The sequence below is a fragment of the Lagopus muta genome, chromosome 16 (genome assembly GCF_023343835.1).
Source record: "Lagopus muta isolate bLagMut1 chromosome 16, bLagMut1 primary, whole genome shotgun sequence".
Classification (NCBI taxonomy): Eukaryota; Metazoa; Chordata; class Aves; order Galliformes; family Phasianidae; genus Lagopus; species Lagopus muta.
The window spans coordinates 6,200,960-6,215,779 of record NC_064448.1 but is presented as its reverse complement, the minus strand read 5'-3'; the positions used below and the strand labels follow the sequence as shown (position 1 = coordinate 6,215,779).

At 42.6% G+C, this 14,820-nt stretch overlaps 1 protein-coding gene across 1 annotated transcript; it reads left to right on the top strand.

The window, feature by feature from the left end:
* Positions 1-42: 42 nt before the first annotated feature.
* SS18L1 (SS18L1 subunit of BAF chromatin remodeling complex) lies at positions 43-14,743 on the top strand. The gene is made up of 11 exons (XM_048963375.1): positions 43-220; positions 1,946-2,022; positions 3,070-3,154; positions 3,956-4,100; positions 7,771-7,968; positions 8,914-9,078; positions 9,980-10,081; positions 10,486-10,578; positions 11,348-11,467; positions 12,248-12,375; positions 12,578-14,743. Exons 1-11 carry the CDS (start codon positions 152-154, stop codon positions 12,602-12,604), a joined length of 1,209 nt encoding a protein of 402 aa, XP_048819332.1. The 5' UTR covers positions 43-151; the 3' UTR covers positions 12,605-14,743.
* Positions 14,744-14,820: the final 77 nt, after the last annotated feature.

The following is a 14,820-nucleotide window of genomic DNA, read 5'->3' as shown; positions in this document are numbered from 1 at the left end:
CCGCTGGGCGCCGGGCTCAGAGCGTACCATGTGCGGCGCCTCCCCTGCCCGCGCACTGCGGAGAATCCTCGCACGGCAATAGCAGGCAGATAATAACAATATTATTAGAGCCTGGGACCCATATATTATAGACACATAAAAAAAGCCCACCATGTCGGTTGCCTTTGCTTCTGCTCGCCCGAGAGGCAAAGGGGAGGTGACCCAGCAAACTATCCAGAAGGTAAAAACAGCATGCTTTGTACCGATGGGGTGGACGTGATTCCGTCCGTGCTCCCGCAGCCGTGGAAGGAGGCAGATTGCGGGCGAGCAGGGAAACTCGTGCATGGCCAGGGCTGCAGAGATGGACAGCTGGAGAGAGGTGGGGGAAGGAGGAGGAGGAGGAGGTGGAACAAAGCAAAGGTGTGCAGATCGCTGCAGAGAGAGCCAGAGAAGGGGTACGGAATGAAATCCGCTGGCACGTTGGCTGCTGCTGGAGGGAAAAAGACTGACAATAATGCAGTGGAAAAATGCAATAGCGTTTGCAAATATATGTTTAATTTCTGACGGTATATCAGCAAAAAAATGAAATAAAATGCTGCATTGGCGAGGGTTTCGCGTTTGGATGCGGAATCTTAGAAGCCAGAGGGAGCAGCGATCAGTGGTGGTTTTCGTCTGCTGTTCCTGTTATTTGTGATGTGTTTATTGGTGTGTAATGACAAAGGTTTTGAAGATGTTCTCTGCAATTGAGCTCCACACACGGTACAGAAGGGCTCCCAGTTGGGAAGTTATTGTTTCCCATCCCGGAGGGCTGGCAGCAGGGAGTGCAGTGCGTGCACCTGCCGACCCTCCGTCCCTCCCACAAAAGATAACTGTATAAGGAAGAGGCTGGAGACTCAATAAAGACGCCTGTTTCACTTTGACCGCTATTTGTCATTTGTACTTGTGCTGCTGTGCCTGCGTTCCCCACCACGAAGGCATTTTGTTCCTGCAGCTCGTGCAGTGCGGCGGCAGGGAGGTGTAGGTGTTGTTCGTGGTCGGTCCGTGGACGATGGGCAGTGAGGCAGCGTTGTTGCTAACCCAGCAACGAACGGATCGTCAGTAGGTTTTGCAGCCAAACCATTTTCTGGTGCCAATTTGTGACTTCTAGGGAAAAATGGGCAGAACGTTACAGAAAAGAGATTGGGCAGAACGACCTGCTATGAGCCTGAGGAGTGTGACTGGAACCTCAGGGCGCTATTTGGAAACGAAGCCCGTGCTCTCGCAGCACACAGTGTTGTGAGCAATTAATTTTAAGCAGTGAAATATCCCAGTGGCTTTTTTTTTTCTCTCTAACTGCCGTGTGACTTCAGGACTGTTTGTCAGTGTTGGTGGGCTGCTGGCAGTGATTTGCTGTTTGCAAAGCACGGTGCTGAGCAGGGGACTTGCAAGGCACAGTGACTGAATGGACGTTCCAGTTCAGTGTAAGAAACGGAGCAGTCAGAGGGGGCACGTGCTGGGCTCCTCACAAATTCCCACTACAGCAAGATTTTTTGATATTCTAATGGCACTGAAAAACAAAAGTGTTGTTATTTGTATTTGTAACATAAAAGCAGCTTGTTTTTATTTATTAACTCAATGGTCTTTCAAAGCTTTAGTCGTTCCAGTACTGCAGACCACCAGAAGATAACTGGTGCGCTGGAAGTCAGAGCTTTTGGCCACACAGCAGTGATGGCGCTGCTTTAAAATGTTCAGAAACAGCAATTTTAGGACAGTGAGCTGCATCTTCTTGTGGGTGGTGATCAGAACTCGGGGCCCTCGGCATCTCAGCGGGTCAAGGACCGTGCCGTCACATGTAGCACCTGCTCGCATCCCAAAGCAAGGCGCCCACAACGCCATCTGTGGCTACGGAGAGCAAACGCGGAGTGTCGCAGAAGCTCGGGTCTTTCATACGATTCTCACATGTTCTGATCGTGTTTCTTTTATGCAGATGTTAGATGAAAACCACCACCTAATACAGTGTATTATGGATTATCAGAGCAAGGGGAAAACTGCAGAATGTACTCAGTGAGTATGATGAGTTTCGGGCTGTGCTTTTGGAGTACTTTTTCTCTAGGGCTGTACCATGAGCAGTGCTGTCCACTGAGCAGGGAGAAAATGCTTGGACTGATCTGTTAGATTTGCTTGTATTACAAACTATTTATTGTTCTTGGGATGGAGGGTGTTATTTTTTTCCCCAAAGTATTTGAGAATTTAATATTTAGAACATTTTTAACAGATTATTTATTAATTCTGGAGAACCATGCAAACGTATTCACCTCCTGCCTGCAAATTAAGCTGTTGAGGATTTTGAGCAATAAGGGTCACCTCACATTTCTGCAAAGAAGGCAACACTATGGGACTTGTGTGCCTTTGGGAGGAGATGACCAAGTTCCACGCTTTTTGTATTCCTTTCACAACCTTGGCTCCATATTTGCCAGATTTACTACTTCCCACATGTTTTCCCTTATCAGAAGAAAAAATCATGCTAAAAATATTGTCTCTTGCGTTCTTCTCAAACTCTCCAGGTTTGACTCTTTGCACAGTGGTACATCTATAGTTTGCTTTTGGATGCCCTCCTGTTCTTCCTTATGAACTTTTCCAGTTCATGGAGGGCTGTGAAGAAGCAGAAATGGTTCAGGTGGTGCTGACTTGAGTAAACACTCCAGTTAAAGCACTCTTGAAAAAATCTTGTTCTTCTCAGCTTGTTGGCAGGGCAAACAGGTTTTGGGTTTTGGAATTTCACTACGGATAGGACCCTGCTTAGACAGAGGAAGAATCTGTGGTAAAGCTGCTGACCCAGTGTCAGTTCTCAAAGAAAGCCTGAGCTCCCAGCTGCACAGCGCCCTCCAAGTGCTTGCAGAGAAGCGTGTGCTTTGCCTCCTGCTTCCCCCGCGTTTACCCACTGATAAAATGGGTGTTGAACACACTGTGAAAAAGCACAGCAGTGCAGATGTGGGTCAGCATGATAACTGTTTGCTTTGACAGATGTAAAGTGGGCTGATGTCATTTAATAAACTGGGATTTTCTGTGTTGTTAACCCTTTCCAAATAAGCTTTGCTCCTTATTCTGTAGATACCAACAAATCTTGCACAGAAACCTTGTTTACTTGGCAACAATAGCAGATTCTAACCAGAATATGCAGTCCTTGCTTCCTGCTGTAAGTACCAGTGCTCCCACCACATTTATTTCCTATGCCAGAGGGAAATGTGCTTTGATACAGATACTGATAGATGTCAGTAAGCCTTTTTTATCCCTAAGTGGTTGTGCAGACCACCAACCAAGTGCAAAGCTACTTTTACTGCACTTAAGATACATTCTTTTGGATATTTGTGTTAATATCTGTCGCAGTGGCCTAATTTCTAAATACTGGGAATGATGCAGTGTTACATATGTGAACAGGACCCATTTGTTCCAGATTCATTATTCTTGGCTTATTCTTACTGTATTCTTTACTCGGGAAAAAGAAAAAAAAGCCACTATTTTATCTCAGTATTTGGGCATTGGTTTGCTTTTAAAAATGGGGTTATTGCTGAACTGATTGATTTGAGAAGTATCCAGCATAACACAAAGCACACAATAGCTTTATGCTTGGCAAAGGTCAGTTTGTCAACACTCTGCTGTGTAGTGTTTGTGAAGGCATTTCCCCACAGCAGTTACTTTCAGTCCAGTCCAAATGAAATTGATCTGAGTACAAAGGAATGGGCACAGAAGGCAGCCTCTGTTCGAAGCTCAGCTTGGAGACCTTTGCTGTGCTGCCTGCTGGCTCCCCCGTGTCGTGCTGAATGTCATTCACACATCCTAGTCAAATGAAAAAGGTTTGCTCAGAAAGTAAGGGAAGCACTTACTTACTTGAGGCAGTTTTTAGTCATGCTTGGTCTGATTTGAGGGTGATTATTTTTCTAAATAAAACCTAATAAAACCTAACCAAAAATTTGCTTCTCCTCCTTGTTGTTTGCAGCCACCAACGCAAAACATAAACTTGGGCCCAGGAGGAATGACTCAGAGTGCATCCAACCAGTCTCTTCATTCACAGAGCAATCTCAGTGATGCAATCGGGACGGGCCTTCCTCCTTCCTCCCTCATGCAGAGTCAGATTAGCAATGGTGAGCCTTGGTCCCCCTTTGTGCTGCTTTGCTGTTGCTTGGCAACAAAATCATTAATGCAGAAAATACTTACAGAGCTGTAAAAGACCTCTCCTCACTCACCTTTCAGGCAGATGGGGATTTCTGGGACTGTTGAAATCATCACAAAATGGCTACAGTCTGTAATGATGTTGGGTTCTGCGAGGCCTCCAGTCTGCTTAGTAATTCTATGGGAGAAATTGAAAACAGTTTTTAAAATGTCTAATGAGAATCACCAAGATGCCTCCAAGTCTCTAGTTAGAAAAATGATATATTGCAGTATTTTTCTCTTGAAGATGGTGGGGCTGGCCAGGGTGAAATGGGATCGCTTGCATGACTAACTGCACAGCCAAGCCTTTAGATTGCAAAGCTCCTCTAGATAGATTTCTTTGGGGGAACAAAATGGTGTTACATCAGCCTTTGTCCTCCACAGAAGCTTTCAGGGATTGTAGCATGCAGCCAAAGAGTCTGCACAGACATTTTATACGGATAAGACAAATATACACATTTATCTATTTGTTTCTTTGGGTCTTGCAACTAAAAAGAAGCTAACTGAGATTTTTGCTGCTGTTGTTTACTTTGTATTAATACTCTATAGCATTAATAATCCATGTATTCATTTTGTTCCTCACGGTTATTTAGTCAGCTCTTGTTTATGTGGGTCTTTCCCAAAGTGAGAGAGAGAGAAAAACAATGTCTATAAATAGAAGGATCTGACTGTAAAATCACAGACCTTGGCAGGGGAACTCAGGAGCAGATGCAGGCAGTGAAATTACTTCTGAGTTTTTGGAAATCTATTAGTGGTCAGGCTGGTAGGGCCTCTTGATCAAATGGAGGAGGTACCCACTTTTGTACACTTCCAGCTGTAGAGAGAAATTTATCCGTGCCACCTTTCTGAAAGGTTTATTAACTAGTGTAAGTGTTACACTGAATCAGTCTGAACATTGTTTGCTTTTTTTACTCACAATCTGCATTTTCCCTGTTACTGCTGCTGTTTTTTTGTATTTTCCTTTGCTCCCCAGTTCTTTACAGCAATGTAATGCTCAGTAAGAGGCAGTCCTGCTGGGTGCCATCACTTGCAGAACAGAGGTGGGCAGGCAGTGCTGATGCACGCTCACCACATGTGCCCCCAACCCAGTGCTGACAGCCCGAGCTGGGGCTCTGGGGGCAGCTTACTCTTTGTCCAGTGCTCTGCACCTGCGTGGTGCCAGGCTGTTAAAGTATCGCTCCACTGGGGGCTGGTCTCAAGACAGAGCTGCTCTTAAAAGGAAGGTGTGAGAATGCACTAGGCTGCCTCTCCTGGTGTGCAGTGAGTAGCCTAGGTAACAGCAGCAGTGATGGCATGTGCTGCTGCTCTGCGAGAATGGAAGCCTCCCACCCCAGACCTGGGGCACCCACCGGGGTGCCAGCCCTTCCTGCTGCTGTCTCTGTGCCAGCCAGAATCGAGTTGGCACCTTAAGCTATCCAGCACCCAACCCTCATGTACAGATAGGCTTTGAGACTGAGAAATTATTTAACATCAGCCAGTGATTATTGGACAGTGTTTTTTTGCAAGTTAGGCATAAGGATGCACAAGCAGTGATGAATGTATGGGCTCCAGTTCTTGTGAAAATTTTTCATCTGAAGGAGATGAAAATCTGTACTGAACAGGTACAGCATTGTTAAAGAGGGAAGGACAGGGAAGGAGACCTCAAACTAGTACATTTTATCCTTCATTGTCCTCACACTGGTCTTTACAGGAATCATCTCTGCAGGACAGTCACTAGGTAGTACCTAAATATACGACGATTTCCAGCAGTGGCTGCTGGGTCAATAACTAATGGTAACTGATGGTAATTCCGCCTGTAGGGACAGGTTAAAAACCAACCCACTGAAATTTCAAATAATCCAACAGCCACAAGTTGGTGATTCTTCATGCCGTGGCCCTGCAGGCAGAACTTGTAGATTCAGACATCAGCCAAGGGAAGCTCGGCTGCCTCCTGACAGAATGGGGTCCAACTGGGAATCCTCGCTGTTCAGAAATCATGAATGAGGCCTTTCAAACAAAACTCAGCTCCCTGAGATTCACAAAAGTATGAAAGAGATTCAGTGCTTTGTATTTGCCTTATTGTTCTAGTATTTTTATTTAAACACATTGGGTCATGCTGTCGTATTTTCCTTTACAACCATGAATTAGCCAAACTTTTTTTGGGGGGGGGGATTTTAAAGAAAGCCCAGAGTCTCATGTTTTCCCATGCTAACAGGGTAAGATTTACTGTGAGCCTTACTGAGCCCAGTCTCTCTCATTCAGGGCCTGCAGATGCCATTCAAACACCACATGTTTTGTGTTGCACAAAAACGAGTATCAGCTTTAGAAGATACACAGAACTCTCACAAAGCACAGAGCTGGACCTCTGTAGCAGTTTGTGTGTCTCTGGTTCTGCAGATTTCAGCAGAAATAGCTCTGTTTGTTTGCTATTAGAAATGCTGCTTGCTTCTCTCCGTGAGAGGAAAATATAATGATCAACAGCAAATCTTGTGTTTTTGATGACTAGAAATATCATTAGGAGTCGTTAATGAGGTTTGCAGTAAGAGAATTAAACATTTTTTCAGAGGCTGTAGATACGCTTAATAACCAGATTGAAATATCATTATCTAAACATTGCAATATAATTTTGTCTCTTCTAGGGATCCTGCTTGTCTTCCATTCTATCTAAATTAATTTGATAGACAGCAATACACAGCTGCATTTAGATAGGTAACAATACATGCTATCATAATTTCTACAGTATCAATGCACAGTGAAAACAACTTTCCAAAACTCACTCATGAAACTATTTGCAACAACTAATAACAAAAATCAGGACCAGATTTTCCCTAATTTTTGTTATCCGACAACAACAGAATTAAAACAAAACAAAACAAAGCAGCACACTGCCAGGTAAGCAGAATGCCATTCACATCTCACACTGCTAGGGTACAGTTGGAGCAGCCCAGTAGTTGTGGACAGTGATACTGGACAGGTACTGTAAGCAGTGTTACGATGGCCACTTGCTCAATATGTCTTCAGAAAGTCTGAGGTTGTTTCAATCAAACTTCCAGAAAGGGAAAGACAAGCTTGTCCTCTTGGTCCTCTGAGGGGAGGCCCCCTGGTGCTTCTTAAGCCTGAGTCACAAAGTGCAGTTGGTCGGAGGGGAAATGAATGAATGAATGAATGCAGCAGTGTGCAGAGTTTATCAGCCACCATTGTGCCTTCCTATTGTCACCATCTGTGTGAATGGGGTTAACAGCAGGCAGGAGGAAGGAAAGAATTTCAGAAGGCCGGGATGTTTCCAGAGTCTGTGTATTTTCTAATGTATCTGACACTGCTGGCATTTGTGAATTTCACTGCCTGCAAGATCTGTGGAAGCCCGTGAGGAACTGGTTATAGGCCACAGCTGCTGATTTTCCCCTGCAATTCTGTACAGCTAGATTTGGCAGGCAGGAAGAGGAACACTGCTGTAACTTTGTAGGAAGCAGTTCTGTCTGTCAGTAACAGAGGATTTTAATAACGAGGATTGTTCTGTTTTGTTTTGCCTTACCGTATTTCAGAAAGGCTGTGAGGGCTTTAATGCTCTCTGTACGTTGCTGATAATAGCACAGATTTTCTTGTTGCTCTCTTTAATTCTTCTAGGTCCAAACCACGTGCCTATGCAGCAGTCAGGCCAGAACACAATGCCCACAACCTCTCTGAGTATGAGTGTCAGCAGTCACGGAACTGGGCCTGGTTATAGCCATACAGTGCCTGCATCTCAGAATGTGCCAATGCAAGGCCAGGGCTCGATAGGCAATTATGTCTCTCGAACAAACATCAACATGCAGTCTAATCCAGGTAAACTCCCTCTTCCTCCTTCTGGGCCAGCTCGACATTTCACTGACCTCAGAGGTTTACCAACGTGAATGTGTTCTGTAAATATTCTACGTACACAGGGACAAACATGCAAGAAGAAAAGCTTTAGGATGTCTTTGAATGAGACAGAACAGTTTCAGACCTGTTTTAACTGACGTTGACCTGCCACAGTTAACAACAAGTGGTGGAAAACAGTTCAAAGAGTGGCAGCACTCCCTGCTAGGGCCTGGCAGCAAATCTCACAGCTGTGGGAGGGATTGGAAAGGCACCTTTATCCTATCTGAAGGAGCCTGCCAGCACAGTATTGCTTGTTTATCATTTATACATTACTGCCACGTTGTTATGATTTTATAGTGATACTTAACACTGCTTGGAGGGCATAGAGACTAGCAGACAGCTCCGAATTTGTCTCTTGACCAGTAAAAATGATCACTGCTGAGTATTGAATGGGTTGTCCAATGTTAGTTCTCTCAGAAATATAGGGGGCAAATCAATCCTACAGTGTCAGTTTATTAATATGTGTAATCATTGGATATATAATGAGATGGGTTAGAAAAAAATAATTGATTAGAGAACAAATACGGCAGTGAATGAGTCGGAAAGAACTGGGAACAAATATCAGTTCTTATTTCTTTAATCCTACTCCAGTAACGATGCATTCTTTTCAAATCAACTAGCAGTACTCAAAGTTAGATGTGCTGTCAAATCTGTGACTGAAACAAATGGCAAGAACTGACAGGTAACAGCATCCTTGTTGGATTCACTGAAAAGAGCTCAATGCACAGAGTAGGAAAACATCTCCCCCTGTGGAAAATTCCTAGAATGATCAGGATGTAATGTAGTTGAACGTTTTAACTTGCTTCCAAAGAGACTAGGGAGAGAACCATCACATCCCTTTACAAAACAGATTTTCCATGTACATTGTAGTCTCCATGATGCACCAGCAAGCAGCAACGTCACATTACAACTCGGCACAAGGAGGGAGCCAGCATTACCAGGGGCAGTCTTCCATTGCCATGATGAGCCAGAGCAACCAGGGCAACAGCATGATGGGTCAGCGACCGATGGGCCCCTACAGAGCTTCCCAGCAAGGTGAGATGTATGCCTAGCTCACTGCTGGTGGCAGCAGCAGCTCCATGAGATCACCTGCGGGGTAGGCAGAACAAGATTTCCAAGTCACTTTTATGCATTAGGAATCCCATCTGAAAAGAAGGGAAATCTGAAATGCTGGAAGTACCGTGACAATCAGAAGAACTTTAATCTCTTTTCAAGTTTATTTAACTATTTCAGGTGTTTAGAAATAATTCTGTCTAAAAGAAACCGTGAAAAGAAAAGATGAACAATTTGATATACAGCTCACTGAAGTAACTGGAAACCTTTTCATTTCTTTTGAATGGTATTGGATCAGCCGTAAAATGGCACAATTAACAAGGAACTCATTTCTGCAAACAAGATAGAATGTGCCAGCAATTAATAGGAAAAATTAGGCCAAAGCAAGGAAAACACCAGAAGAATACCACCATGCTCTAACACCTCTCTGGAAAAAGTTCTAAGAGGTAACAAAGCTGCTAGACTGATTCTAATATAAACTGAATTTTGCTAAGGAACAAATTAATACACTAATTGAAATATATTTAACTCTCTATGTTCATGAGCATGGAATACATTCCTGTGCTTCCTAATATCTCAGATTAGTAGATGAAACGTTGCCATTACTTTTGGTATTGCCATACAAGAGAGTGGTTTTAGGACTTCTATTACTGACGGTTGCATAATTTCAATTTCAACTAGCTTTGTTTTCTAAAAATACAAAGTTGTTTCCTTTTTCCAGTGAGCAAAACATCTTTGAAACTGCTCTCAACATACATAGCCTGTTTACTTATCAAAATGTCATTGCTGTTCTCTTAAAAAAAGAAAAAGAAAGAAAGAAGATAAGAACAAACATCACTCAGTCGTCCATGGGCTCAGTGTGCTCTCTCATCTTTGCTTGCAGGTTCCTCACAGCAGTACATGGGTCAGGAGGAATACTACAGTGAGCAGTACAGTCATGGACAAGGCTCATCAGAACCTATGAATCAGCAATATTATCCAGATGGTAATTCCTCTGTGCTGTTGTCGCTGTAGTGCTGATATAGTGTAGGCCAGCATGACTGCCACATCCACAGACATGGCAAACACATTGGGATTTGTTTCCACTTCGAGTGTTAGAACATTCTAATCCCTCTGCCTGGAAGCAGCAAACAGACACATACATATTAGTGCACACTGCTATCAGACTGCTTCATAAAGGGCATAAAGCCGAGTTTGGATGAGTATATGCTAGCAATTTATCTGTAGGTGTAACTTCCTTGCTGCATACTCAACCTCCTGTCTTAGGTTGGGTTATTTTCTCTTAGCCCCATATTTATGCCTAAGCAACTTCGTAATGCATGTATTCACCAGCATATATATATAGTTATATTAAGAATGTATCTGATAAATCTTTGCAATTTCTTACAGGACATGGTGACTATGCCTATCAGCAGTCATCCTACACTGAGCAGAGCTATGACAGGTCATTTGATGACTCTACACAACACTATTATGAAGGAGGTAGGAAAATATCAGGAATCTTTGTAACCCTCTAAAGCCCCCTAAAATACTAAGGAGACAGCATGCTTATGGAAATGTAAAACATGACTTGCACTGCACACGTTACTGAACTGCTACTTAGCTATTATTTAAGTGTCCAGAAGACAAAATGTAGGTATTACAGCACGGTTATACCAACACCGTTATCAGACTGTGTACGCAGCATGTCAGTACCTGTGTGTGAGGTAGACGCTGTGCAGCCTTGTGGGATCGTTGCTAGCTTGTGCATAGTCTCTTGTTCATTAAAAAAAAATTCTCCTCAGGTGTAGCTGAGCCAGATAGAATTTCACTGTTAGGATACTGCATTGTAGTTGTTTTTAAAAATCAGTAACAACTAGATGTGTTGTCTTTCTGGGATGTATGAATAAACATCGTTATCTGGATCAAAATACACTGGGAGGGCTTTTTGAGAAACCAGCTGTGTACCCTGGCACCCTTATCTTTATGGTTCTGCCTTTTTCTTCTGAAACACTTTAGCAGAAAAAAACCCTTTGGGGAGCAGGTTGCTTATTCACTGGTTTAATGATGTGTATAAATAAACAACTCCCTCCCATTCAAAAGAACTAAAAGTCACTAGAGAAATAAATTCATCATGACTGGCAAAATGCAAGCGTCTGTTTCTGAAAGAGTGCCTGTCTGTGAGCTCCAGCCCAAGGCTCCTTACTAGAGATGGAACAGAGGAAGGTCTGCTACAAGCATAACCACACTGTGTCATTTTGTTCCACTTTAGGAAACTCCCAGTACAGCCAGCAGCAGGCAGGATACCAACAGGGAGCTGCACAACAGCAAACATATTCCCAGCAGCAATACCCGAATCAACAAAGTTACCCAGGACAACAGCAAGGATATGGTAAAGCTGCCACTGGTCAAGTATTTGCAGTACTTAATCTTGATGCCTCCATTTCTCACCTAAACTATGCTAAACTATTTTATTGATTAACCTTGGCCATGCACATACTATAACTAGCCAAACAGCATAGCATGAAAAGAGATTGGGCAGTAACATCCATTAATATAGCAACTCCAAACTGCTATGTTAGCATCCCATTGCTTTCTTTCTTGATAACTTGAGAAAGTTATAAAGTACTCGTGCCTCATGTTGACAGGGAGGTGTTGGTAGAAGGTCACTGCATGGATTCTCATGCCTCCTACACATCCAATAGTTTTGCAGCTGACATAAAAACAATTCAGACAATCCAAACTGACATCAACAATCCAGAGAACCGCTTTGCAACATCGTGCAAAGGTTTTAATCCTTGGTGAGGAAAAAAGGTGAAAAGAAAAAAAGTGGAAGTGATTTGGAGATACAGCTAACGCTGTCACAGGGCTGTGGAACCTTTCTGGTTGCCGGAGCAAGGCTCCTCACTGTCATCAAACCAGGTTTGAACTGTTCACTGGTCAGTTGCAGGCACCTGTGGTCTCTGGAAGAAAGAAACCATTTCAGGTTAATCAGTACAAAAAACAGGGGCTGGAGAAAACAAGGCTATTCTAAATACTAGTTTCAAGGCAAGGGACTGCCTTGCAGTATGTACTCGCTAACCTTTATTACCCTCACGCTTTACATTTTGCTAACCATAAGAACTCCCTGTAGCAAATGGACTCCCATTAATAACTGTCTCTGTCTCCTCAGGTCCTGCACAAGGAGCATCTTCACAGTATTCCAGCTACCAACAGGGACAGGGGCAGCAATATGGGAGTTACAGAGCTTCTCAGACAGGACCATCCGCTCAGCAGCAGAGGCCTTATGGCTACGAGCAGGTAAATTGTCTTAATTTCTGCTATAAAAAAGCAGATTTAGCTGCTAGCTCTGCACATAAATCTATCTGGTATTTTGGTGCAGACATATTGAGTGGATCTTGCAGAATTTATAAACCAGCAGAAAATTAACTCTGTTTATGAATCCCTGATATATTATTCTCCAACATTTATATTTCTCTCTTTTTTTTTTTTCCCCCCCCAGGGACAATATGGAAATTACCAGCAATAAAAGAATATTATCCTGTGTCAGATTCATTTCAATAGTATTTCCATCTTTTGAACTGGATGTGCCGGCAGTTTTGATTCATTGTAATATGTTGGTTACCCCTTAGCACAAAGCAGCGTCTGTATGTGAACAGTGTTCATTTCATGCTGGATATGAAGCAGTGCACTACTGGTAACAAGACAATGCTTTAATGGTTTGATATTTGGTGCTGTGTATAGTACTGTATGTTGATACAACGCAGAAGTTTTTAATTTTCCCCCCATTATTGATGTTTCTAAATAGCTTTAGGATCATTTGATCACAGTTGTGCCCCGTTCTGACAAAATGCCAGGTTATTCTGCACTCTAACTAAATACGAAGCCATTCAGTCGTATCTCAGTCCAGGAAAGTGTCCTATGGTAAGTTATCAACTTTTTTTAAACTAAATGTATTGCAGGTTACCTGCCAGCCTCTGAAATCCATGGCTCTTCACTTCTTAAGCATAAGGGAAAGGTTTCATTCCTTATGTGAAGACAGCTCCATGCTATAAAAATAAAATTAACTGCAATCTCTGCAGTGCCTGCTGGGCAAACTACCCTGGTCTTATCATTCAATGATCTGCGTAGGTCTGTTATTTCTGTTGTAAAAGGAACAGAAAGATGATCAAAACCTATATTCAAGGAAATGTTAATCACTAGTGGCACCTTTTATATATCCACGTAAACGAAGGTATTTCTGTCATGGAAAGAAAAACAGAAGGAAGTTCAGAGATCTGCAGTGTCATCCTCCTGGATGTCAGTATTGCTACATGTGGTGCTGAGAAAACATCTGGCAACCTTTCAGTCTTGAATATGCTACTCCAAATGTTATAACTTGCACATACATTTTCATGCCAAATTTCACAGGCAGGTGGCTGGCATCCTTCTTTATTTCTGATTCTCCCATAGCCCTTACTGAAATTTTCCAGCAAGAATTATAAGCATAAATATTGTCTTTTTTTTTTTTAATTATTGTTGTTGTTGACTGTATTTATGCTTCTTGACAGCATTTTTTCTCTTTAGCTTAACAGAAATAGTTCAGAATTTTAATTTATTTTATTTTTTTGGTGGCAGAAAAGCAACCAAATTCAGCTTTGATTGTGGAACAATATTCTGAGTACAGAATACCGATAGAGGGAGAATCTAGAAATACGAACTAGAGGTGTGTAAAAGCCAGTATGACCATCTGGAGTTACTTCCATGTCCCTGTAGAGTGTTGAATGAAGCCCTTATGAAGTGCTTCTGTAGACAAATGAAATTACACGTTCAAATTTCTCTGTGGTGAGAGTAGGGTGGTTATAAGCAATGAGCAGTTTTTAATAGGAGATTAACTGGACGTTTATGCTGTAAATTTACCTTTTGCTGTAGGATTTCTGTTTGTTGAAACTGGTATACTTGCAGGATTTTGAGTTCTAGCACTTTGTGTTTTGGAAAACCAAGACCACAGTAATACAGAAGATCTCTCCCTTCAGTACGTCTATTCCTGTAGAGAAAAGTCTGTAAGTGGACAGTTTGCTATGGGATGTTGTCCAAGCACTGCCCTTCCAACATTACTGCTTTCATTACTGATAAAACAAGGCGTTTTCAGCCCGTCCTCATTTCATTCATCTTTCCTGCTGGTGTTTTCATACAAGTAAGTACTCTCAAATACCAAGGAAAGGAAAGGAAGTAGGTTTGTTTTCTTTACACTGTGTTAATATCACAGGTAGGCAGAGTGCAACATTGCTCTCGGCCAGCCTTCCCCATGGCTTTTGAAAGTGCTGAAATCCTTTGGAGAGAATACGAACAACACTTGGAACGAAGCAGCAACATCCCACCACCCTGAAATGTCTTACATTAAGAACTTCTTGAATGTTGTGTATATAATGTATTTGAAAGAGCACTTTGGAAATAGTTTGTACATTTACTTCCTAATTTATACATGATTTTGGTGTTAATATTTCTAACTGTTAATAACAAAAATGTTTATTTAATGTGTTGTCCATTTTTATGTATCGATGTGGAAACGACGTGATGCCAGCATTTTGACTTCTTTCATTAACTGTAACCATTTTCTGTTTTGTAATACAGAATGCTTGGAAATTGTTTAGGTTAAACGTTATCTGAAAGCGAAGTTGGTGGTGCTTTTCTTACGGCGCAGACTGAGGGGATCCCCCTCACAGCGCGCTGAGGGGACGCGCGCCCCGCTCTTCCCGCGCTTTC